The sequence below is a fragment of the Delphinapterus leucas genome, chromosome 10 (assembly GCF_059928025.1).
Source record: "Delphinapterus leucas isolate spDelLeu-1000000601 "Yukka" chromosome 10, BTC_Dleu_Yukka2, whole genome shotgun sequence".
NCBI classification, from domain to species: domain Eukaryota; kingdom Metazoa; phylum Chordata; class Mammalia; order Artiodactyla; family Monodontidae; genus Delphinapterus; species Delphinapterus leucas.
Window position 1 is genome coordinate 62,108,100 of NC_143138.1, and position 24,616 is coordinate 62,132,715.

The following is a 24,616-nucleotide window of genomic DNA, read 5'->3' on the forward strand; positions in this document are numbered from 1 at the left end:
TTAGGAGCTTTCTCTCCATTTACATTTTTTTTATTGTGGTAGAAAACATGTAACATAAAATTGACCGTCCTAACCATTTTTACGTGTCCAGTGTAGTCATATTAACTATAGGCACATTGTGCCATAGGCCTCTAGAATTTCTTCATGTTGCAAAACCGAAGCTGATTGTTGGCTTACATTTCTATAGCCATTCAAACATCTCAGTCCCCAGTGTGCAAAGTTCTGTGCCAGGCCCTTTGGACAGGGCAGTAGGGGCAAAGACTAACTTACGAGGGGGCAGGCATGCAGTCCCTGCTCTCCAGAAAGAAATCCTGCTCACTTGCGACAGTCCAGGCGTTCCCAGTGACATGCTGGTGATCGTGCGATACCTCAGTTCAGCTTTGCTCTGGGCTCCACGCTTGCAGCGTGTCCCTGGGAAGTTGCCTAAAAAGTAAATATGGGCATGTAGAATTTTTTTTTCTGAAGTATTTTTGTTATAATCCTGCAGAATGTGTTCCTGCCAGGATTAAATAAAAGAAACCAACAGAACACCAAATTCCACTGCAGTCACATTCAGAGAGGCCGCACATTCATGGCAAGCAGCATTTTGCTTGCCTTCCTGGGTGCATAGGATCTGTTCACAAAATCCTCCCACATTCCCCTGGAAGATTCAAATGGGCAATCAAACCACATGTTTGTGTGTGTGTGTGTGTGTGTGTGTGTGTGTGTGTGTGTGTTAATTTAATAGCACAAATATATGAAAATACCCTGACCATTAATTCCCTTCTCTTTGGGAGTTTTTTGATTCCTTAGGATCTGAAGACAGGCAGCCCCAGTTTCAGACTTTCCCCACAACCCAGGCTGGCCTTCCTTGCTGGCATTTTAATTATGAGGCTGGGAGTGGGTGTTTGGGGACAATGACATGGCAGGATTGAAGATGTTCAGCTGAACTCAGCCCCGAGAGCTGGCCTTTGCCTCTGCCCACACGTGAAACCAGCTCAATCATAGGCCTGAAACCACCAGGCAGTGCAAACAGGTGTGCCCTGGCCAGGAGTACACTTGACTTATCTCTCTGGTATTGGCTGTGTGCGTGGCTCCATGGGGGACCTAGGGATGCTTGGGCGGAGTCACATGGACTAAAGGCTCAGTCTAGGTAGGAAAAGATCACATACACAGGAAAGACTGAGAATAATGGAAGGGCTGTCCTCAAGGATAGGAGAGCCAGGCAGGGTTTTGAGCAGTCAAGTGGCAGAGACCAGAGTCTGTGCACCTCACCCTCCATTGCTGTGTCTGCAAAAGCCAAAATTCATTCAGGGAGCACTTGTCTTTTCCCACCGTGTGACCCAGGCCCTGGCTAGCAGGGCTCAGCAGGGCTGTCTACTCTGGTTCTTCCCTAAGTCTTGATGCTAGACCTTGATTCACCTCTGTCTGCGTCCTGCCAAGTCCTCTGGTCCAAGGCGGCCTGTCCGCACTGCTGCTGTCTGCCAAGTGACCTTTTCTCCACTCAAATGAGAGCTATGAGTGGTGTGTGCACTGAGAGAGGGCTTGGGAGAGGCTTGGCTCCCCAGACAGGGGTCTCCCCAGTTCTGAGCCTCACCAGGACTGACGGCTGGAGGAACCCTAACCAACCTTCAGTGCCTGTCTAAATGCCTCCTCCAGGAAGCCTTCCTGCCCAGCCCAGCCAGAGGCGGGTCTGGTTTCTCATAATACCCTATCTTGGAGCAGTTCAATGGCTAAGAGGCCTCCCTATCTCCCGCACAGAGCCACGCACATGTGCTCTCATGAGGTTTGTTCTTAAAAATGACAAATAATTCTGTTCCTCTTCCTGGGTGGCCGTCTGCTCACACTTTACAGAGCCCTTCACCCTGTGGTTTGTACCCACAGTCGTTCTCTGTGACTGCCGTAACAAACTACCACAAACTTTGCCACTTGAAACAACACAGACTTACCACCTTATAGTTCTGGGGGTCAGAAGCCCAAAAAAGTTCTCACTGGGCTAAAAGCAAGGTATCGGCAGGGCTGCAATCATTTCTGGAGGCTCTAGGGGAGAGTCTGTTTTCTAGGTTTTTCTGTTTTCTGGGGGCTACGGGAAATCCTCGGCTCTGGCCCTCTTCCATTTCCAAAGTCAACAGCAGCTGGTGGAGTCTTGCTCTTAGCATCATTACTTTCATATTTCAGGAATCATCTGATCCTCAGTTGGTTTAGCAATGGATCTGTGGGGATGAATAAAGTCTGGTTGAGGGGCTTGTTAACTGCCTGCCCAGTGAGGAACGCCTTGGCGGGGAGCCGGGGTGTGAGGAACGGGAATGTGTGTGCGCACACGCGCACGTGTGTAGGGGAGAAGGGCTGCCGAGTTGGGTATCTGATCCTACCCTTGAAAGCTGGAGAGGAACTAGGCCTGGCCATGGACACCCTCCCCCAGGCAGAGGGATGCACAGATACCAAGCTGAGGGAGGGACCTCAGTGTCTGGAGAGACACCCTCTGGCTGGGGAGGAATCAAGGTTCCCTGAGGCCCTGGGCGCTGAGCTGAGCAACTCTGGTTTGAGTATCCAAACCCTGGGGTGGGTGTCCCAGAACCTGACCCCTCTCATCTCAGATGAGAAATTGGAGAATTCGTTATATACTGGGGGCCAGGTCTGACATGCCATTGCCTGATACCCTGGATTCCCTAGAAGGAGTGCTGGAGGTGTGGAGGGCATTCACCTAGATTCCTTGTGATATCCCACCTCTCTCTCCAGCTGGGCCAGCCCCCCACCAAAGTCAGTACCCCAGCTCAGCCCCATCTCCAGTCTGACTGCATTGGGCTCCCCATCGGGCCCGAGGCTGGGCCAAGCCATGGGAAAGGGTGGAACTGTGATGGGGAGGGAAGAGGCAGGCCCCCGGAGCTTAATTACTGCGGCTCCCGGGCTTCCGGTGGGAATCGCCTGGCTGGCAGCTGCTGCCCGCAGGGCTGAGGCCGGGACAAGGTGGTGAGCCTGGGGGCAGCTGCAGGGAAGGGAGGCCCAGTTCCCTCTCTTGGGCTGGGGAGAGGATTTGTGGGGTAGCAGAGTGTCCCCGTTCTGGGCTGGGCCTCTCGGGGGTGCCCCTACCCACAAGAGGCCCAGGGTCTGGCCCTTGTTCCTCTGCAGGTCCAGTAGAGGTAAGGGAGGCCATGGCGGTCAGTCAGAGCTTTGTTCAGCCTGAAGCAGTGTCTGGGACTTGGAGTCAAAGAGTCAGGGATCATGGTGGCACAGTGGTTAAGAATCCGCCTGCCAATGCAGGGGACACGGGTTTGAGCCCTGGTCTGGGAAGATCCCATATGCGGCGGAGCAGCTAAGCCCGTGTGCCACAACTACTGAGCCTGCACTCTAGAGCCCACGAGCCACAACTCCTGAGCCCATGAGCCACAACTACCGAAGCCCGTGCACCTAGAGCCTGTGCTGCACAAGAAAAGCCACCGCAATGAGAAGCTCGCGCACTGCAACGAAGAGTAGCCCCCGCTCGCTGGAAATAGAGAAAGCCCACATGCAGCAACAAAGACCCAACACAGCCAAAAATAAATAAATATATTAAAAAAAAAAAAAAAAGACTCAGGGATCAGACAAGGCCTGGAGCAGTTCAGCGTGAGGCTAAGGGCCCAGAGGATGCCCGAGACGCAATCCCAGCATTTGAAGAGCTCCCCTTCTGGTGGGGACAGATGGGCACTGCCATTCAGGGAGCCAGACATGCTGAAAGAGGGATGCCTGGTGCCGTGGGGGTGCAGCAAGCAAGAAGTCAGGGCAGGTTGCTCGGAGGAGGCACTCGTTGAAGGAGGGAAGCAGTGTACTAGGCGGAGAAGAGGCCACGAGTGAAGAGCATGTGCAAAGGAGGAAGCAGCCAGAGATGTGGTCCCCTGCCTCCCCCCGGGTCACTGTGTCCGGACAAGGCATGAACGTTTTGGCAGAAGTCCTAGTTCAAAGGTCAGCCTGGGCTGCTCCCATAGAAGTGGAGGAGGGAACTCGGGGCCCTGCCACCGTGGCTTTCCTCTCCCTGAAACAGTGGCCCCTGAGAAGCTGTTTATAAACACCCATCTCCCTCTAATGTGGCCAAGGACAGGGCTCCCACTAGGCCATGGGTAAAAACCTCTGAGGTCTGGGGGCTGGCCCCTCCTCCCTTCTCTCCAGGATGGGCCCTACAAGGGACTCTGCTGTTTGCATTCAGGTGTCTGGTCCCTGTTGGGGGCTGTGGAACAGGGCAGGTGTCCAGCCTCAGTGGGGAGGGGTTGGCAAGGACTGGGCAGAGCCCCGGTGTGTCTCCTGGGAGCCCCTGTCTCGTTGATCTGGCAGCCCTGGCCTGGCGGTGCCGACACCTGGGGCGGGACCCCCTGGCGGTGGCAGCCCGTCCGGCCCCCTGCAGGCAGCTTTCCTTGACCCTGCGCCATGCTCTTCAGCATGCTCATCATGTGTACCATCCTGACCAACTGCGTGTTCATGGCCCAGCGCGACCCTCCACCCTGGACCAAGTATGTCGAGTGAGTATCTTCAGGGCCTCTCCAGCCAGCCCCTCCCGCCCTGCCTTTTCCGTTCCAGACTCTTGGCCTCAAAGTTACCCCAGCAGAGGCCCAGGCACTCACCCACCTGGTGGGGGGGGGCGGTGCTCCTTGCCCTAGCCCTTCCCTCTTTCGCTGCTTCCAGTCCTGCCAAATTCATGCTTTGAGTTATGTCCTCAGGAGAGGAAGCTCTCCAGGTTGGCAAAGTGAGGGTTTCCCCCTGACCCACCCTAAAGAGGACTGATGGTATTGGAGAAGGCTCTGAGACAATACTACTAATAATTGATTGAGCACTTAGTGCATGCCAGCCACTATCCTGGAGCAATAAGCATCATGTAACCCTCATGACAACCCCATAGGGCAGGTACAGACACTATGCCCATTTGACAGATGAGAGACAGAACTGGAGAAGTAACCACCCCAGACCTTGCAGCTAGGGGGCGTGGCGGCCGGGAAAAGGCCCAGGACTATTCCGACCTCAACACCACACTGCTGCCTCTTGTCCCTAAGTCCTGCTTCCTATAACCATTTGCACAGTTTTAGAAAACTGTGCCTGGTTCTTTCTTCCCACATGAACGTTCCTGACCCATAGGTTCTAAGTGGAACCCAACAGGCTCTGTTTTTAGGGGACCAACGAAATGTTGGGGACAGCCTCTCTTACCTAAGTGGCTTGCCTGGTGGTGCTCCTTGTTCACACAGGACCCAGCAGCACGGCCGGTGCTGGGGTCTGCATCCAGCTGCTAAGACCTGGAGACAAGCATGGCTGTGGCCCCGTGGGCCGCAGTCCCAGCATCCGAACATTTGGGATTGCTCAGCTGACCCCGGACACAGAGAACAGCAACCTCCCAGCCTCAAGTGTTAGAACATCAACCCCCTTTCCGAGCCCAAGGTAGACAGCTGTACCCACCTACCTGTAGATGGTTGAGGATGAGAATCCTCCCATCACTGGGGATCCACAAACAAGAGTGAGGGGCCAGGACTCTGAGTGTCCTAACTGTCCCACAGTGGCCACCGTATGCCTGTGTACCTGGACCCCCAGGGCTGGGGTGAGGAGATACGTGGAGGGTCTTCTTACATCAAGACAACCGAGAGACAGAAGATGGAGGGTTCACATGGGCATGCACAACGCTGAGTAAACGGGAAGATGCATAAGTTGACCAGGTGTTTGGAACGAAGCTCCGGCCCCCAACTCCAGCTCTGCCATGGGGGCTTTGCAGGGAGCCTGGTCTGAGAGCCCTCGAGAGGGAAGCTGCATAGGGCTCCTGCCAACCTGGCCTGCGGGCTTCACCCTCCCTGAGAAAGCCCACCGGTCTCTCCTCCCCAGGTACACCTTCACTGCCATCTACACCTTTGAGTGTCTGGTCAAAATTCTGGCTCGAGGCTTCTGCCTGCATGCGTTCACCTTCCTTCGGGACCCGTGGAACTGGCTGGACTTCAGTGTGATCGTCATGGCGTAAGTACCTCACCCCTGTGCTGTGCGGGGTGCGGCCACACTGACAGGCGTGGGTGCCACTCCTGGCCCCAGGCTGCCCAGCCCTCTCTGCCTCCCTGCAGAGGCAACATCAGCTCTGCAGGAGGAAGATGGCGTGGAGGCCCTCGGCTCACCCTGGTGGGGAGAGACGGGTTCAGAGTAGCTCACGCGGCCATGCTGGTTAGGCCCCCTGGCTCATCTGTGGCTCCGTGGCAGCCCTTTGCTCAAGGAACTTCATTAAGATTCTGGTTTAGTATCCTCTGCTGTTTCTGTCAAGGGAAACCAATGTTTCTGTCAAGGGAAAACAACCTGAAATCTCTGGACCACTATGAACAGTGACCTGGATTCCAAGGTGATTTAAACTGCAGGAAAGAGAGCAAAGGAGCTGGAGAAGTGGCTGGGCATCCCCAGGAGCTTATGCCAGGTGCGCCAGCATGGCTGCAGTCTCCACTCAGAGAGTCAATGTCTGGCACATTGTGAGACGCCTGGTCACTGACATGATCCAGTGGGTCCTCACACCAGCCAGAGAGGTCACCTGGATGGGGGTTCCTTACTCCCATTTTACAGATGAGAAAACTGATGCCAGGGACACAGTAAGCAAATGTGACCCCAGGCCTGCTGCCATGCCAGCCGAGGCCCCACTTCCTTGCCAGGGAAGGGACCCTTGCTTAGGGGTTGGGTTGAGGCATGCCACTCTGGATGTCTCAGGCAACGGATGCTGGTTTCTGGTGGGGATGAACGATTAGGGCAGGCCTCCCATGCAGGAGTCATGGTCAGGGGCTCAGCCGTCAAACCCTTTATGAAAGCCTGATGTGTGTGGAAAACCCAGTGTGTGCAGGGCTGGGTGCCGTACCTTGGCAAGAGCAGAGCTGATGAGGGTTATACTCCCTACCCTTATAGAGCCTCAGTTTCCCCACTGGTGAAAGGTCGGTGTTGAGCTGGGTGGTGTCAGAGGTTCAGTTCAACTGCCACTTTCTAGGATTCTCAGATTCACTGAACCCACCTGTTCATGACAAAGTCTTTATTTACCCTTGGATGTGAGCGGCTCTGAGCTCATCCATGCAGTGGAGAGAGGAGAAGAGGGAAACGACCCTGCTGATGGGGTGCTCTCTGCCCGCTGGTCAGAACATGCATCAGAACCCCTGTTTCTAGGCACACTGCTTGTGAGCTGACTCCAGCCTGCCGCTTTACAGGTGGGGAAACTGAGGCTCAGAGAGAGGCTACCGCTTGCCATGAAGCCAGTGTAGATTTAGGCCTGGGCAGAGCTAAGTGAACAAGGGAAAGAGTAGTATGGGGGACAGATTGTACAGCCTTACAGGCCATGATAAAAGCCAAGTGTGATGGGAGCCTGTGGGGGTTAAAAGCAGGGAGGGACGTGCTCTGATTTACATTCTAGGAAGATCACCCTGGCTGCTCTGTGGACAGGACTCTGTGGAGGGATAAGGGCGGAAGTGATGGAGCAGCTCAGAGGCTATTTTCGTAGCCAGGAGAGAGAGGATTGTGTCTGGGACCAGGGTCCCAGTGGAGAAGGTGAGAGACATGGTCAGATTCTAAGTATATTTGAAGGTAGGCCTGACAGGAGACCTCAGGGTGGCTATTGGCTTGAGCAGCTGGGTGGCTGGTGCGACCATTCGTTGGCCTGGAAAACAGAGGGAGGAGAAGAATCAAACATCCGATCTGGAATGTATTAGGTATGAAAGCATCCAGGGTAAGATATCGAGTCGGCAACTGGATCTTCCAACCTGGAGTTCAGGAAAGAGGTCCACTCAGAGGTATAAATTTAGAAGCTGTCGGGATACAGATGGTATTTAAAGCCAGGAGACCGGATGAGATCATCTGGGAGTGTCGCCAGGGAAGGGAAGCCGCCTGGGGACTGTACCCTGGGACGCTCTAACATCCTGAAGTCCCGAAAAAGGAGGATGGAGCGAAGAAACTGGAGGGAACCTCCAGGGAGGGCTGAGGAAAACCAGGAGAGAGCAGTATCCTGAAAACCAGCGGGGGAGTGTGACTCGATTTGAAAGAAACCACAAGGAGGCTGAGGAAGGTGAGAACCAAGATGGACCGTTGAAGTCAACAACATAAAAATGGTTGACGATTTTGACCTTGACGAGATGGCTTCCAGGGGAGTGGGGGACACGTGGCTGATGAGAGAAGGCTTGAGGGAGGGTGGGAAGAGGGCGGGGCGGGGGGGAGGCAAATGTACCCATCTGCTTTGTGGGGTTTGCTCTAAAATAGGACCCAAAGTAGGGTGGTGGCCAGAGGGGAGGATGGGTGAAGGGAGGACCTTTAAAGAAGGGAGGCATCGTTGCAAGTTGATGGGAACAATCCACGAGAGAGGGGAAGTTGGTGATGGAGGAAAGGGGGCAGTTGCAGGAGCAAAGCCCTTGAGCTGGCCCGAGGGGTAGGAATCCAGGGACTGGGTGGAGTGTTGGCCGTAAGAGCAGGGAAGGCAGAATTTCAAGTGGCAGTGGAGGTAGATTGATAGAGACGATAGTGAGAGAAGGAATTTCTCTTCTGATTGCTTGTTTTCTCAGTGGCAAGAAGCAGGATCATCATCTGAGAACAGAGTTGGGAGGCAGGTCTGATGGGTGAGGACGGGGGGGAGCATTCTCTGTCAGAGCCAGGGGCTTGCACTCATGGGAATGGAGTAGGATGGCTAAGGCGGGCCCAGGCTCCAAGGTGCCCTACGGCGGGGGTGGGGTGGGGGTGGGGTGGGCAGTGATCCATGGGCCCCTGAGGGCCCGAAGTCACAGGAAGGGGCTTCAAGAGGATAGAGCATCTGCCTGAGCCTTTTCTACCTTCCCATCCCGGAGCCTCAGCAGCACTGTGTCATGGCAGCAACGCTCCCAGAACCCGGGTCCCTTGTCTGATGGCAGGAGCCAGGCTTTGGCTTGTCATCAGCCCACGACTCTGGGAGATGCTCTGAGTCCTCCCCATCCAGCCCTTAGCCAGTCCTCCTGTCCTGTCTCATGCCGCTCAATCCCCGTGGAATCCCGCAGAAAACCTCTCCCTCCACTGGGAATCGCAGAGCAGGAGTCCCTTCCTCACCAAGCCCTCCTGCCTTCACTTTGGACCAGAACCAGGGGAGAAAAAGCAGAACGGGGCCTCAGAGGCCACGAGACTATTTCCAAGTTTCCGAGTGTCTCACAGAAATGGACCACTGACTTCCCCTGGGGCTGCCTGGGCCCATTGGCACGCCAGGTTTGTGCTCTGGGCTGGACTGGCCTGGCACTTTGATGGACAGTGCTCCTGCCTTATGAAAACAATGAATTACTGCCGTGGTAATGCTGTGAAAAGTGTTCTGCTATAGCCAAAATGATTCAATAATGAGGGGCTCTTAGAATCATCAGAGGAGCCTTAAGTGGCAACAAAGTTCTATTCAATGAAACTCCCCATCCCACCTTCCGTTTTACAGATGGAGAAACTGAGGCTCAAAGAGAGCCTACCACTTGCCTAAAATTGTAGAATGAATCAGCAGCAATGCTGGGGCTCAAACCAAGTCTCCTAACTCGTAACCTTGAGAGGCACCCCTATTCTGATGTTTCTGGCTAGGCCTCCACCTGATCCCCAACCCCACCCACTTTAGAATTGTGGAGGGTTGGAGGGGGTGCCAGGAAGCCTGCCAGGCTCCACTTGCAATCCCGCAGCCAGAGCTCTTCCTGTCGCCCCCTTTGAGCTGGGCATTACCTGCTAGTTAGCGCAGCCTCCCACCTTCTGGGGTTGTTATGGCAACCAAACATGGAGGGGAAGGGAGGGAGGGCAGAGAGGAGAGGGTGGCAATCACCGCAGTAGCTAACGTGCTGTGCTGTCTGTACCTCTGCCTGGCAGCCCAGGAGGGGCCGTCTGCATGGAATGGGAGGGCTGCACAGCAAGATAGGGGCAGAGCAGGAAGAAGGCCAGGGTGTCTGCCTTCCTCATGGTTCCTCAGCCTCCAAAAGGCCCCCTCCTGCGCTGGGGCTGGTGTGATGGGGTAGAACTCTCACCCACCACCGGCTGCTTTTTCTGTGTCAGGGCCCACGATCCACCCCCGCAGCTGTCTGCCCCTGCCCAGCCGCTTGGCCACAGCAGAAAGAGTAGAAGGACTTGGAGGAGCGTTTTGCCAGCTTGGCAGGAGCAGAGCTCCACCCTGACCTGGGCCACTGCTGAAGCTGGCCCTTTGCTAAATACAGGGTCTCTCCTGCCTTGCCATTCTCCGGGGCCCCAAGAGAGGCTTTGGTGGGGGTCTAGGGCCCCCAAACGGGAAGTAGCCAGGCACTAGGTTCTGGGTCAAGTAAAAGAGGCAGCAGCCCCCGTGTCACAGACACGGTCACAGACACACCTTGTCCTCACCCTGCTCTGTGCCCCGCCGTCAAGTCTTCTTCCTCCTCAGTATCGCTCTCCCACGTGTGACCTGACTTCACCCACACTCAACCACTGGCCCCACCCTGTTCTCAGCCACACAGCTGGCCTTGAAGGCTGCCGGAAGCACATACCCTGGGGTCTCAGCTTTCCTATGCCCAGCAGGTATTGAGCAAAGGGCAAGCACTGTCAGCGCTGGGGGCCCTGAGGGGGTGGGGAAGGCAGGGTCTACACTGGGACAGGCGAAGACAGGCTAAATCCAAGCAGGAGATGGGCAGGGCTTCACTGGAGACACGAGGGGACAGGCAGGGTCTGGAAGGGACAAGAGGCTGAAGCAGGGACGGTTGGTTCCCTCTCCATTTGGCACAGTGCTCTGCCCATTCCCTGTAACCAGAAGAGACAGCCTTGAAGCCAGTGTCCTGAACAAGAAAACTTTGTCCCAGGCCACACCCATTGGAGTAGCAGCAGAAAATGGATCCAGAGCCATCCACAGGCTGAAACTGTGGCTTCCATGTAACAGCGACATCGGCAGTGGTCCAGGTTCAGCCTGGCAGTCCCATGGCCACACCATGTCTGGACAGAGAGTCCGAGCCTGAGAGGAGAGTGTGGGACAGAGGTCTGAGGGTCAGAGCCCTCACAGAAAGTAGAATAGCCATCAAAAGTTGAGAGGGAGCTTCGACTAAATCAGTAGATGTATATGGGCCAGAACAAGGGAGGTGACTTCTACGCCCCCCCGGAACACAGGGCTGCATCTGACTGTCGCGCCCAAGAAAGATTTGCAAGCTGCAGTGAGCCCAGCAGAAGGAGTGGAGACCACACCATGGAAAGGATCTGGTGTAGACAGAAGGAAAGCTCTGGTGAGAATGAGCCTGCTGACTTCCCAGCGCTGAAGGCTGTGGAGAGTAAGGAGGGAGCAGGCCTCGTCCACGGGGCCCCGTAAAGACGGAATCGCCCCATGAGTGGATGGAGAGGAAGCTGGTGTCAGCCCAGAGTCAGAGCTGGACCCGGCTGACCCGAGGACGTTGAGTCCCTTGTCACAGCCTGCCAAGTCCCTCCCTGCAGACCCCAGAGCTTGAAGGCAGATTCAGAGACTGAGCCGAGTGGAAGGGCCTGGAGGTCCACCGTGATAGGCAGAGTGAGTCTGTCAGCACTGTCAGCCCACCGTCAACACTCACCCAGTGTCCCTGGACTGACGTCACTCAGACACCGGGTCGGACACAGTTGGTTAAACATCAGACATCCTGAGTCTGCTGTTCTTTGTCAAACATCAGACACCTTTGGTTAAATCTCAGACACCCTGGATATGAAACCTTTGGTTAAATATCACAAATCACTTGCCACTGTCCCAACAGCCCTGGTCACACACTATCCATCCATCTCTCAGACATCCTGGTCATGTGACCCATCCACGCGTGTCTTCACGCTCTGCTTGGGCGGGTCCCTGCCAGCCAGAGACCGACTCCTTCCTCCTGTGATTGTGGAAGCTATGGATGGACGATTGTCCAAGTTGCAGGTGGGAGCCCCACGGCCACTCAACCCTGCTGAGCACCACTCGGGCCCAAGCAGGACACACACCGAGGAGGGCTGCTTGCCTCCCGAGGTCACTACTCCTGTGGACACCCAGGGCCATCGTGAGGAGACACCAAGACTGGGGTGGACTCATGGGAGAGGGGCTGGCACATCCCTAGGACCCCTCAGCCTGCTTTTTTCTTTTCTTGTGTTGGCCGTTGCCCGTGAGTAGTTAAGAGCTAAGTATTTGGGCAACCTCCCATCTCATCTTCCAAAGCATCATTTTGGGAACTCTTCTCTCTTTGAGTACTCAAGTCACCTCCACCTCCTGACTTCAGGGACTCCTGAGCCACGCCTTGCACAGAGAATTGTGATTGGAAGGAGGGAGTGGGATGCCCTCAGACACCCAGCCTTGGCTCCACAGCGGTCTCAGCTAGACTTCAGGGTCCCACGGATCAGAGCTGCCCGGCACGAGCTGGTGACACTGCAGAAGACATAGAGCAAAACCAGGACCAGAAACCCGCTTGCTTCCTATATCACCTGGCCTGAGCCTCCTGGAAAATGGAGTTTCCCTCTTTGCTGTGTCCCCAGTCTCAGACGCTCCCCCATGTGGCTTCGTGTCATAGTCTGCAAGTGGCATGGAGAACGTGGCAGAGTCGTTGCCTCGTGGCGCTGGTTATTCACAGGACCATCACCGAGAGAGCCGCCTGGGAGCTTGCTCTGTGGACATCCTTAAGGCACCCTCACTGAGGTTCCCCGTGGCAGGAGGGATGAGATCAAGAAGGAAACCTAGGGGAGGCCCCGGGTCATGCACAGCCCTCCCCGTGGGAGGGGGAGAAGGGAGAGGGCTGGTCGGGGAGGGCGGGCTGAGGTGCCGCTTTGTAATTCCCAATAACTGTGATTTGATTCTACAGGTATGTATCAGAAAATATAAAACTAGGCAATTTGTCGGCTCTTCGAACTTTCAGAGTCCTGAGAGCTCTAAAAACTATTTCAGTTATCCCAGGTAAGATGCCCAGGTTTGCCTCCCAGATCTCAGCTACAAGTGACTCTCTCTCCGTCTCCCCCACCCCCCTCCTCTGACTGTGTGTCCTACTGGCGTGTTGTCACTGTCTTGTGTGTGAATTTCCCTTGTTACAGATACACCACTGAATTTGTGGACCTGGGCAATGTCTCAGCTTTACGTACCTTCCGAGTCCTCCGGGCCCTGAAAACTATATCAGTCATTTCAGGTGAAAATCAGGTTAACGCCAAGGCTGGAGGGACACGCTTGGGCCTTTCCAGCTACCTGGGAGCCAAGGCGACCCTCGGGAAGGCCCCTTCAAATGCGCCTGTCCCCAGAATACCTTTCCCAGAGCTTGGGTATGGGGGCTGTCTTCAGTGGACACGGCTGTCCCCTCCATGCCTCAGAATGGGCTTCGGACTGTCCACCCCAGCAAAGCCCACCACCATAGACCCCCGGGGGCACAGAGCACTCCATGGCAGGTCCTGGATTGAACCCAAATTCTTCCCAAGGTAGTGATTTATTTCCCAAACTGAACTCAACTATTGGAATAGCTGAAAGCTTGTATGTGAGTTGCTTCAGCCTGAAGCATCATGCTCCGATAAGGAAACTAAAAGTACTGTTTGTGAGGGAAACCACACCCAGAGTAAAAAAGGACAGCTCAGGCATGGCCTTTCATGGCTGAGTGCCCGTTCCCTGCCTTGAGCCCCCTTTGGTGATACACACACAGCCGACACCGCAACCCATTCTGTGAAACGGAGAGTACTCTGTGGACAGGTGTCACCGGGCCTTGGCGTCTAACAGCCCTTGCTGCATGTGCGGTAGAGGTTTAGCAAACCGTGCATGGTAGCCTCGGGAAGAAATTCTCCTTGACGCATGTTGGCAATTGTCCCGGGAAACCTTCTGAGGCCCAGACGGCCTCTCTAGAAAGCCAGTCTACCCCATCCATCTAGGAAAGCTCTCAAAGACTATAATGATTTCAGAGCCTAGAGGCCCCTTCCAGAAACTTTTCTGAGTGCATCCCCACTCAGAGCTGGAGAAGGCATTTCTTTTAAGAAGGCAGCTGGAAACAGGTTGCATGTCACCGATCTGGAGAGATGTCAGAGCTGGGGAGCCAGATGGTTGTATCCACTCCTGACTTGGAAAGCCCGGGCGTCCTGGGCCCTTGGCCTGCATTTGCTATTGCTGCCCCCAGGGAGGCAGGGGCCCTGCTGTGAGCTCCCAGAAGGAGTTCAGACTCCCCCGGTGGGGCTAATTATCGAATAAGAGGAGCCCCCACTTATGCTGATTTCACACTGAGCCTCAATACTCCTTCTGGCTCTGAACCCACCATGGGGTGAGCACAGGAGCCACTTGCCCGCACACTCCCCGCACGTGGCCCAGGCCTCTGCTAAGAGCCCGTAGCGAGTGGGGCACTCTGTTCCCATCCCCATGGAGCCCCCCCCAGTGTTGTGACAGGCATCATCGGCCAGGGTCTGTCCTCTAGGGGACTTCACAGCACACACCTGGCAAGGATAGGTAAGCACACTGACCACAACAATTAAGAAAAATCATCTTCCGGTTTGTTTTATTAAAAAAAAAATAAGGCTGACAAAGGAAAATATTTCTCAGTCCGGGGCTAAGGGAGGGAGCCAGCCAACCCCAACCGAGTCCCACTGGATCTCTTCAAAGCTGCCAGCAGCCCAGTGAGGCAGCACACAGCAGCTGCGGAAAGCGGCCGTTAGGAAAACGCTGTGGTCACAGCATTACCGACGTCTCCCTTGAGGAGGCGTTCCCTGAGCTGAGGCTTAAGAGCCGTGACCCTCTCCAGACCTCAGTCTCCTTTCCTTTAAAATGGGAACGAATCGGAATGGTTAGTTTCCAAGGGCTCTTCGCCCAGCCTGTTAGAACTTCAGTGGAGGGAGAATTTCCCACTTGATCCCCCAGCACCCATCTCTTCCTGGGTCTTCTCAGAAAGAATCCCTTTACTTGGTTGGAATCATTCTTGCCAGAAGTGGACTCTCATCAATGTGAGAAATGGTTAAAGGAATGGGTCACCAACTGATTGTCCCCAAGGACACTATCTCCACAGACCAGGAGGTGCTTTTCAGAGCCTTGGACTGAGTGATTCAGGCCACAGATACTTTGGAGGCAGAGTTTAATTTGGGTATGTGAGCTGCTGCCCACGGCCCCTCACTTTGCCCCCACCATGCCCCACACTAGGGGTGGGTCTCCAAGCGTGGTGAGGAGAACCAGATGCCCACCGAGGGTCCTAGAAGCTCTGCTAGAGATGAAGCGTAGTTCTGGACTACAGAGGGCTCATGAACCGCCACCACCATCACCACCTCCACCACTCTGGGCCCAGACCCCTGCAAGGTCCACCCAGTGCCCAGGCAGTTGCCAACATCTGCCAGGATGATTTCACAGAGAACGCTGAGTGCCTCCCAGCCCTGGGCAGGCAGCAGCATTGGCGGCACTGTGGGAAGGACTTCCTCTCCCCTCTCCCACGTTTGCCCATCGCTGCCTCCTTGTCTCTGAGTCATGGGCACAGCAGCTGCGGACACAGCCGCACAGGTGCTCCTAACACATTAACCGGCTGGATGATGGATGGATGGAGCTTAATCTGAGATCTGGCTGCTTTGATGGGGGGGAGGGGTGGGGAGGAGGGATGGGAGGTGAGTCCCTGCCGCTGGCAGAGAAGCCCCCTCGCTCCCAATGCTCTGCTCGAACTTGTGAACTTGCTGTAGGACCGCAGCCAAGTGTCAGACCAAAGGCGTCTACACGTGCTTTTCTGTGCGGCGCTGGCTTCTGCAGGGAGCTGGGCCGTGCAACTAACAGATCACGGCCTCTTAGCTTTGGGGGGTGGGATGGACGGGGGTGGGTCCCAGGGGGACAGGGCAGAGGAGGAAAATACAAAACAGGTACCCCTGTGCCTTTCCCGAAAGTGGGCCCTGAGCCAGAGCAGGCCCCTTAGGACATCACCCACCATGGCCTTAGCCAGACCCACCTACCCCCCCGCACCGCCCCGTCAACCTCCCCAGTGCACACACCACATTCCCCTACCGAGAATGGCTGTGTCTCTCCCCATCTCAGGATCAAGGCCAAGGCTGTCCATTGCCCTGGAGGGGGCCTGGCCCTCTGTCTCCTTTCCAGGAACTACATTTAAAGGGACAGGCCTGGCATAACTTGGGACTAACTGGGGGGGATAGGCTTTGAGTGTTTTCTCCTGCAAGGAAACAGCATTTTCCATACTTATTTCATTTATTTGGCTATGGAGAGCAAAGAGAACTAGGCCCCTCTGAAAATACACAGCCAGACTGGACTCCTGCCCCAGGGGGATCAGGACAGACTCTCAGCAGCAGAGGAAAGGGAGGTTTTGGTCTGAAAAGCCCAGGAGAGGCCTCCTTCCCCTGCCCCCCCCCATGATGGCTCCCCCAGCCCGGCACCCCTCAGGCCTGGCCCCTGTCCACTGGAGCGGGGAGCACGGGTGCCGTGGGTGACTCCGAGCTCCTCCTCGTCTCCCCCAGGCCTGAAGACCATCGTGGGGGCCCTGATCCAGTCTGTGAAGAAGCTGGCCGATGTGATGGTCCTCACGGTTTTCTGCCTCAGCGTCTTTGCCCTCATCGGCCTGCAGCTCTTCATGGGCAACCTGAGGCACAAGTGCGTTCGCAACTTCACAGTGCTCAGCGGCACCAACGGCTCCGTGGAAGCCGACGGCCTGGTCTGGGAATCGCTGGACCTCTACCTCAACAACCCAGGTGCTGACTGGCTCCGTGGCCCAGGCAGGGCTTTGTGGGGCCACCAGGGCCGAGCATCTCCCACACAGGCCTCCTTCTGAGGATATCCAAGCCCTACCTGCTCCCCCAGAGACCCAGCTGCGTGTCAGAGATCCCAGCCCCTGCCCTTTGGGGCTCTGGGAGAGAGGACAGGAGAGGAGCAGACTCAGCACCTATCCTCCTGAGTTCTCAGGCTAGATGGAGAGATAACACTTGAAGAATGGGAAGGATGGAGAGGTAGATAGGAGAACGGCAGCTACAACATTTGAAGGGTCAGGAATGGTGAGGAGACCAGCCTGCCAGCAGGGAGAGGGGTTTCGCTTGGGAAAGGGTGGGGGGACGGAGCTGGGGTAGTTTGTGAGGCTTCAGAGTAGAGGCCCCATTTGCTTGGCATGGGCTTTTTCACTTGACTTCAGTGATCCTTGTCAGGATGTTAAGTCCATACCCATGCACCCCAGGACAAGCTCGGTGATTGTACAAAGCCATGTGAGCCCCTCGAGTTGTTTCACTGCCCCATGGCTTACACTTCCATCCTCCGGGCTGATGACCAGCACCTCTCTTGACTAGAGCCATCAGTCTAGGCCAAAGGTAGATGCTGGTACAAGGCCAGATTCCAGGCCACAAGGACCCCGAGGGCCATTCTGAAGTTAAGGCCTCTAACATACACCAGCAGTCCACCGTAGAAAAAAGAAATAGATGGAAACTCAATGAGTAAATTTGCTTGTGATTCAGTGTGGCCACGTAGCAGCTGTTCTAAAACGTATGTGTACACCAAAGTCACCTGGAAGGCTCTGGAAAACACAGACTGCTGGGCCCCACCCCACGAGATTCTGAGTCAGTAGCTCTGGGAAGTTACCTTTCTAACCAGTTCCCAGTTGATGCTTGATGCTGCTGGTCTGGGGACCACACTTGGAGAACTGACACCTAAGACTAAGGCAGGTAGTGGGGAGTGATGGGGACTGATGGATGGTCACAGAGTGGAGGCGACAGGACTGATGTCCTACGTCTCATCTGGTCCAGCCCCAGCCATGTCTGAACAAACCCCTGCCTCTTGTTCAGGGCCTCTCTTGACCCCGGGTGGCCCCCTGAGTGATTGGGGCAGGGTCCGGAAGCTCCCCGTGGGGATTTCCTGAGTGCACCTGGGGACACTGGCAGCTGAACGTCGGAGGAGGAGCCAGAGGAAGCCCAGGGAATCAGCCAGAGTTGCCTCAGACCTGGTCAGGCAGAGGGCAGAGGTCAGGCAGAGGGCAGAGGAGTGGATGGAAGACCCCCAGCAGTGTCTACCTCCCCAAAGCCCAGGGTGCAGTCTGGAACCCCCAGGAGTCTGGGCCACACGTGCCTCTCACCATTGGATGCTTCTCTTCCAGAAAACTACTTGCTCAAGAATGGCACCTCTGATGTGTTACTGTGTGGGAATAGCTCTGACGCTGGGTACGTAGCACCCACCCCCCCAGGGCCACCTCACCCAGCTGGGGGAGTCTCCTTCCAGTGCTTTATCAGCTGACTATGCTTTCAGTTTATGCCCTTGACCCCAGGGACAGCAAGACCTTTCCCTGCCTCCCTTCCCTGCCAGGCCCGTGGCAGCTGCCCTCCCACCTCCACAGGGAGGCAGCTGGGAAGGGGTGAAGACAGAGATGGGGGTTTGGCTTTTCAGGGAAGGCAAACAGAGCCTTGAAGATGGGACTGGACTTGGGGGGCAGCCCAGGAAACCCTGCAGGGCCCCACAGTAGCCCAACCCTGGCTCCATTCCCTTCCCAAAGCCCCCCAGGGCGGCACCCACCCCCTCCTGTCTTCACTTCCTCCCTCCTCATCTGTCCATTAGGTCAAAAGTGAGTATGGCCTCCCCTGGCAGCCTAGACTCTCCTCCAGGGCAAGCAGGGCCTGGACCTGCAGCCTGGGTGTGGTACCCAGAGATGCCCAGTAGCCATGTGCAGCTTCCAGGGCCCTGTGCACACCGGCACCTGGGTCAGTGTGACTGTGTCATAGGTTGCTATGGGGAGGGTCACACAGGCTCACCTAAGGGAGGTGCTCTTCGGGGCTGTAGTCCCGCATATCTGAATATGTAGATCTTCCCTGCAGACCTCAGGGTCTGGGGGAGCAGGGCTGTGCCAGGGGTTCAAATGGCCGCAGAGCCCTTCCTATCTCTAAAGAAAAAGTCTTAATTTAGGACATTAGCAAGACACAGAGGCCCCTTGGCTGCATCCTCCTACTTGCCAAGTTTCCCTTGCCCCCATCCTCTCTCTCACACACTCACTCCACTCGTGACTCCAGACCAGCGCTCCCTCTTTGGGAGAGAGGCTGTGCCCTCCAGACATGGCCGGACCCCAGCCCATCCACCCTAGAATCATCCCACAGCCCCATGGCCGCCTGACCTTTGCCTTGGGCTCCATCCTGTTCACCTCAGCCTCATGCTCCCCCTGTGTGTCTGCACTGTGCCCAGCTCCCCTGGGGTAGGCAGGCAGGGAAGAAATCTGAGCCAGGCCCTTGGCACTTCCTCTGGGAGGGGAGAGGCAATGCAGACAGCAGCTGGGATGGTGTGTCACGTGGGCAGAGGGAGCTGGATTTAGGCCTAGCAGCATACAGATGGGTAGAGAAAAGAGGAAGACGGTGTCCCGGGTGGGAGGCACAGCATGAAAAGTCACGGCAGCAGGACCCCGCAGTGTGGCAGTAGGTTTGTGGAGCTAGCGTCTCAGGGGCAGAGGGCCCCTCACAGCATGGGATAAAGTCCGTGTGTCCGGCCGTAGGACATGTCCCGAGGGCTATAGGTGCCTGAAGGCAGGCGAGAACCCTGACCACGGCTACACCAGCTTCGACTCCTTTGCCTGGGCCTTTCTTGCACTCTTCCGACTGATGACACAGGACTACTGGGAGCGCCTCTACCAGCAGGTACGTGGGTGCATGGGGCCAGCAGAGAGCTCCAGGAATGGGCTCAGTGTCTAGCACCAGGGCCCAGGCTGCACAAATGACTAGTCACAAGCGCCCCAGCAGCTTCCCCACTAGTCAGAAGAGAGGAGGCACAGGGACGTTTGAGGGATGGGGACTCAGCAAGCAAAGAAACTTTCCTTTAGCTGGTGACCAAGTACCCAGCCCTCTATATAGGATACTCCATGCTCTGTCAGTGGAACACTGGTCCAACTGGTCCACCCTATGTGACACTTCCTGTGTCAACTGAAATGTTCTGCCTCCTTCCATGGGTGGGGTACTGCCCCCTGTGTGCAGGTCACTCTCTTCAGTAGGTTAGGACACTTCCCTCTATAGGTGGGACATGCTCTACCCGTTCTCCAGGCTGTGGCCATTTGAACCCCTGGCACAGCCAGGCTGGGCAACTTGGGATTTATGACCTTGACCCGGGAGGGGCCCCAGTGAAGATGACCTCCGCCCCCTTGCTCCCCCAGACCCTGAGGTCTGCAGGGAAGATCTACATGATCTTCTTCATGCTTGTCATCTTCCTGGGCTCCTTCTACCTGGTGAACTTGATCCTGGCTGTGGTTGCCATGGCCTACGAGGAGCAAAACCAAGCCACCATTGCTGAGACAGAGGAGAAGGAAAAGCGATTCCAGGAAGCCATGGAGATGCTCAAGAAAGAGCATGAGGTGGGTGAGCAGTGTGGCCAAGGAGCCTCCAGAACAAGCCTTCACCCGATTGTGGATGCCTATAAGTGTGGCGCCTGCTGGGTAAAAGCTGGTGGCTGTAAGTGATGCATGCTGGGTAAAGCTGGCACCTGCTGGGTAAAGCAAGTGTCTGGTGGGTGTAGGTATTTCGTGTGAATGTGGTGTCTGCTGGGTAAAAATTTGTTACCTACTGGGTAAAGACAAGAGCCTGTTCATGGGGAGGTGCCTGCTAGGTAAAAGTGGTGCCTGCTGAGTAAAGGTGGGTCCTGTGAGTATGGTGCCTGTTGAGGAATGCTCTTCCCTGTGACCGTGGTGTCTTCTGGGTGATGGTGGTGCCAGGTGGGTAAAGGCGGTAGCTCCTGGCTAAAGGTGGTCGCCGTGAGCCTAGTGCATGCTGGGTAGAAGAGAACCATGTGTCCATAGACATAGTTTATCCTAGTCAACGGATGCCTTCTGATGGGGTAGTGAGGAAGATCCAAGGTCGGAGGCCTGAACAGGCTCAGCAAATGAGCACTGGTGATGCTGCCATGGCTGTCCCCACAGTTCCACACGTGGTGGGTGCCGGAGGCTAACTGCAGAGCAAACTTTTTAGAAGCTAGGCCAAGGACATCCACTTCCTTCTCACTGCTCCATGCCACATCCTGCAGCAGCCATTTTGACCAGCTGAACCTTCTCGACCTGCCCTCTAGTTCTGTCACTACCTCGGCTCATCAACACCCCCTCTCCCACCTGCCCCAACACTCCACTCTTGCAAGACTGCCCACTTAAGCCACTACTCTCTTCATCCCTGGATCTGGATCTTTCTCAAAACATCCTGGGTCGTCTGAGCTCACCTATCCATGATGTTGTACTCGTTTGGGGGGGGTATGGGCAGGTCCACTTAACTGTTGGGGAAAACAGAGGTGCTGAGAGTTGCCTGGCCTACCTTGGCCTGAGGTTGCATCATGTCTCAATGACCAAGACATCCCTTCTTCCACCGTTTTTCAGGCCCTTACCATCAGGAGTGTGGACACCGTGTCCCGCAGCTCCTTGGAGATGTCCCCTTTGGCCGCAGTAATCTCCCACGAGGGAAGGAGCAAGCAGAGAAAACAAATGTCTTCAGGGTCGGAGGAGTGTGGGGATGACAGGTTCCCCAAGTCCGACTCGGAGGATGGTCCCCAAGCAGTGGTAATCTCCGGCCGTGGCTCTGGCCCTTTCAGGGTGGATCCGGCATCAAAAGGCCATCGTGCTAGTCCCCTGGTGCTGTCACAGCCCCCACGGTTGCTCCCCAAGGAGAATATTCCTTGAGCCCCCTCCCAGCCCCTCCAGTTTCCCATGGCCACTCTTAGAGTGGAGGAGCCCTGGGCAGAGGGATAGGGTAGGTTTGGGTGTTAGGATATCCCCAACCTCAGCTAAGTCACCAGCATTGGGGCTGGGACTGAGGGTCTCCCCATGGTGTGGATTGGTAGGAGCTCAAGGACGTGCCCAAATAAGTGAGGGACATGACTGATTGCCCCAGGCCCTGCTCGGGCCAGGCCTGTTTGCAGGGGCCTTCCTGCCCCCTTCTCCCCCAGATAAGCTTCAATCTCAAAGCCCCAGAGGCACAGGTTTCACGTGAGCAGAGATCCCAGAAGATGCAGGATTGCCTCTAACGCTGCACCCCTCCTCTGAGCACCCCCGGCTCAGCCCGTCCAGCTCCTATGTAGCCGACAAAAGCCCTCAGTGCTCCAAGTTGAGCTGGGGCCAAAGCCACAGGTGATAAGCTGGGAGCACGGGAAGAGCTGTCTTCGTCATGTCCCCTCTCTGTGTGCCCTCAGAATCATCTCAGCATCACCCACGGCCTCAGCAGGACCTCCTTGAAGCCACGCTCCAGCCACGGAAGCGTTGTCGCCTTCCGCCGACGGGACGTGGGTTCTGAGACAGACTTTGCAGATGATGAAAACAGCACAGCCGGGGACGGCGAGAGCCACCGCACATCACTGCTGGCGCCTTGGCCCCTGCGCCGGCCTAGTGCCCAGGGACAGCCCAGTCCCGGAACCTCAACTCCAAGCCACGTCCTCAATGGCAAAAGGAACAGCACTGTGGACTGCAACGGGGTGGTCTCCTTGCTGGGGGCAGGCGACCCTGAGGCCACTTCCCCAGGGAGCCGCCTCCTCCGCCCTATGATGCTGGAGCGCCCCCTGGACACGGTGAGTCCGCCCCGCCATGCAGTGCCAGGCGGGTCCCATCTCCCAGACTGGTCACCAGAGCCAGGTCTAAAAGTATTTACTTTTAGAGTAAAGTACTTTTAGAGTAAAGTCAAGTATTTACCAAGTATTTACTGAGCGCCTATTGTGTACTGAGCTCTGGGGGTGAATAAGCCTACCAAAAAATCTCTGCTTCCTAGAGCTTCCAGACAGACAAAACTTAAAGAAAGAAGAAAAATGTGTATGTATGCATATATGGTATGTAATGATGATAAACAGGGATGACAGTTAAATATTTAGCAGCTAGTAAGGCATGGGCACTGAGACACTGTGGTGACACAGGACCAGTGCCCTAGAGGTCTTGTGTGTGCCAGGTGTGAGCCCTGGAGAGTTGCGGATCATGAACAATCTGGAGAAGGGCCAGAGTGGCAAGGGAACACTTCTGAGCTTCTGGGCGACAGTTATTCATCAAATTCAAAATATTTTGGCACTTTACAAACTGATACATGTCAAGTAATATTAGCCCAAGCTCTAAGTACTGTGCGAGGACAAAAGTGGGAAAGAGGGAAAGGGAAACCCCCTTATTACAAGGCATTTAAACAATGACCTGAAGGAGGCAAGGAGCGGGGAACCAGGTGAGGGGTGGTATAGCAGAGGGGTTAGCACCCAGATTCTGGAGACAGATGGGGTTTGCTTACCAGCTGGATGGCTGTGAGCAAGTTATTTTATTTCTCTGTGCGTCAGGTCTCTTGTCTGTAAAATGGATTTAAAATACCCACCTCAGGGACTTCCCTGGTGGTCCTGTGGTTAAGACTCCACACCGCCACTGCAGGGGGCGCAGGTTTGATCCCTGCTAAGGGAACTAAGATCCCGCATGCCACGCGGTGTAGCCAAAAAATAAAATAAAATAGTAAAATAAAATACCCACCTCAGGATCGAAGCCAGGATGAACGCGTAAAGCAATCAGGACACGCACGAGTACGTTGATGTGGTGATAATGTTGTAGTAACATACTGTCATTGCATCATCTGTGGGAAACATGTTCCAGGCCTAAGGAACAGCAAGTGCAAAGGCCCTGAGACAGAAGCATATCTAGTGTATTGGAGGAAATGCCACGAGGGCAGTGTGGCTGGAAACCAGGGAGTAAACGGGAGGGGAGTTGGAGCAATTGTCAGAAAAGTGACAGGAAGGGAGGGCCAGATCATGAGAGGCCAGTCAGAGCTTTGATCACTCAGTCAGCCTATCCCATGACAGGCTGATGTCTGCCCAACCACTCACCGAGTGCCCTTGCTGACCCCTGCCCCCAGCACAGGGCTCAGAGCAGCCCACCCAGGAAAAGGGCAAATGTAGGTCTCAGACCCTGAGGCCTGCAGGAGGTGGAGGAGGGCAGACCTTATGAGGAAGCAGGACAAGACAGGGAAACCTGATCAGGAAGGTGGAGGCAGGTTGAAGAGGGTGCTCACAGCCAGATGGCCTGTTTTGCTCCAGCTCAGACACTTGCTCTAGCCGTGGGACTTTGCACAGGCAATTAATCTCTCTCTGCCTCAATTTCGTCATCTGTTAAGTGGAAATAAAAATAATATCCACATCAGAAGGTAGTGGTGAGGACTAAAAGTGTTAATACCAGTCTGGTGCTTAGACCAGTACTTGCCTCATGTTCAATAATAATTATCATTATCTATGATTGTTATTATTGAGCAGGACGGAAGGAGTGAAGACTTGGGGCCCTCGTGCTCCTCTGGAGCAGGGAGTCAAGGAGAGGGTCCTGGGAACGCACTGGGGGCAGACCATAGCTTCTGGGTGGGTCTGGGGACCCACCTGGCCATTACCTGGAGGGTGGGGGTCTGGCTTCCCAAGAACACAGATTCCCAGTTGCTGCAGGTCCAGCCCTGGAGCCTCAGCCTTGTGGAATCAGGTCAACAGCTGGAGCGCTAATAGAATTCCCTAATCTCATTAGGGAGAAAATCATCTCATTGTACTGCACATGTCCGGAGGAATCCAAGTTCAAACACTTCATTACCGGGAACTCTGACTTCACCCATTCTCACTTCTGTGGGGCCCATTTATAACCTTAAAGGGATTAGCAGGCCAAGGGGGTTATCTGCAAAGTTAAAGGAATTAGTGGACCAAGATGGAGATGTTGAAAAGTTAAAGAGGTTAGCAGGCTGTAGGCCTCCGAGGATGCCTTCCCTGCTTCAACTGGGTCCCTGGTGACACCTCTGCCCAGTTCTAGTCTGAAAACAAAGCACAGTGTCGGGCACATAGTGGTTTCTTCAT

At 55.4% G+C, this 24,616-nt stretch overlaps 1 protein-coding gene across 1 annotated transcript in view; it reads left to right on the forward strand.

The window, feature by feature from the left end:
• Window positions 1–24,616, forward strand: part of SCN5A (sodium voltage-gated channel alpha subunit 5) — a 103,905-nt gene that overhangs the window by 21,411 nt on the left and 57,878 nt on the right. The window contains exons 4-12 of the mRNA XM_089919169.1: window positions 4,389–4,469; window positions 5,812–5,940; window positions 12,946–13,037; window positions 16,315–16,545; window positions 17,931–17,994; window positions 19,308–19,449; window positions 19,959–20,156; window positions 21,162–21,341; window positions 21,971–22,342. Of these exons, the coding sequence (XP_089775295.1) occupies window positions 4,389–4,469; window positions 5,812–5,940; window positions 12,946–13,037; window positions 16,315–16,545; window positions 17,931–17,994; window positions 19,308–19,449; window positions 19,959–20,156; window positions 21,162–21,341; window positions 21,971–22,342 (1,489 nt within the window). The remainder of the gene's footprint in view (window positions 1–4,388; window positions 4,470–5,811; window positions 5,941–12,945; window positions 13,038–16,314; window positions 16,546–17,930; window positions 17,995–19,307; window positions 19,450–19,958; window positions 20,157–21,161; window positions 21,342–21,970; window positions 22,343–24,616) is intronic.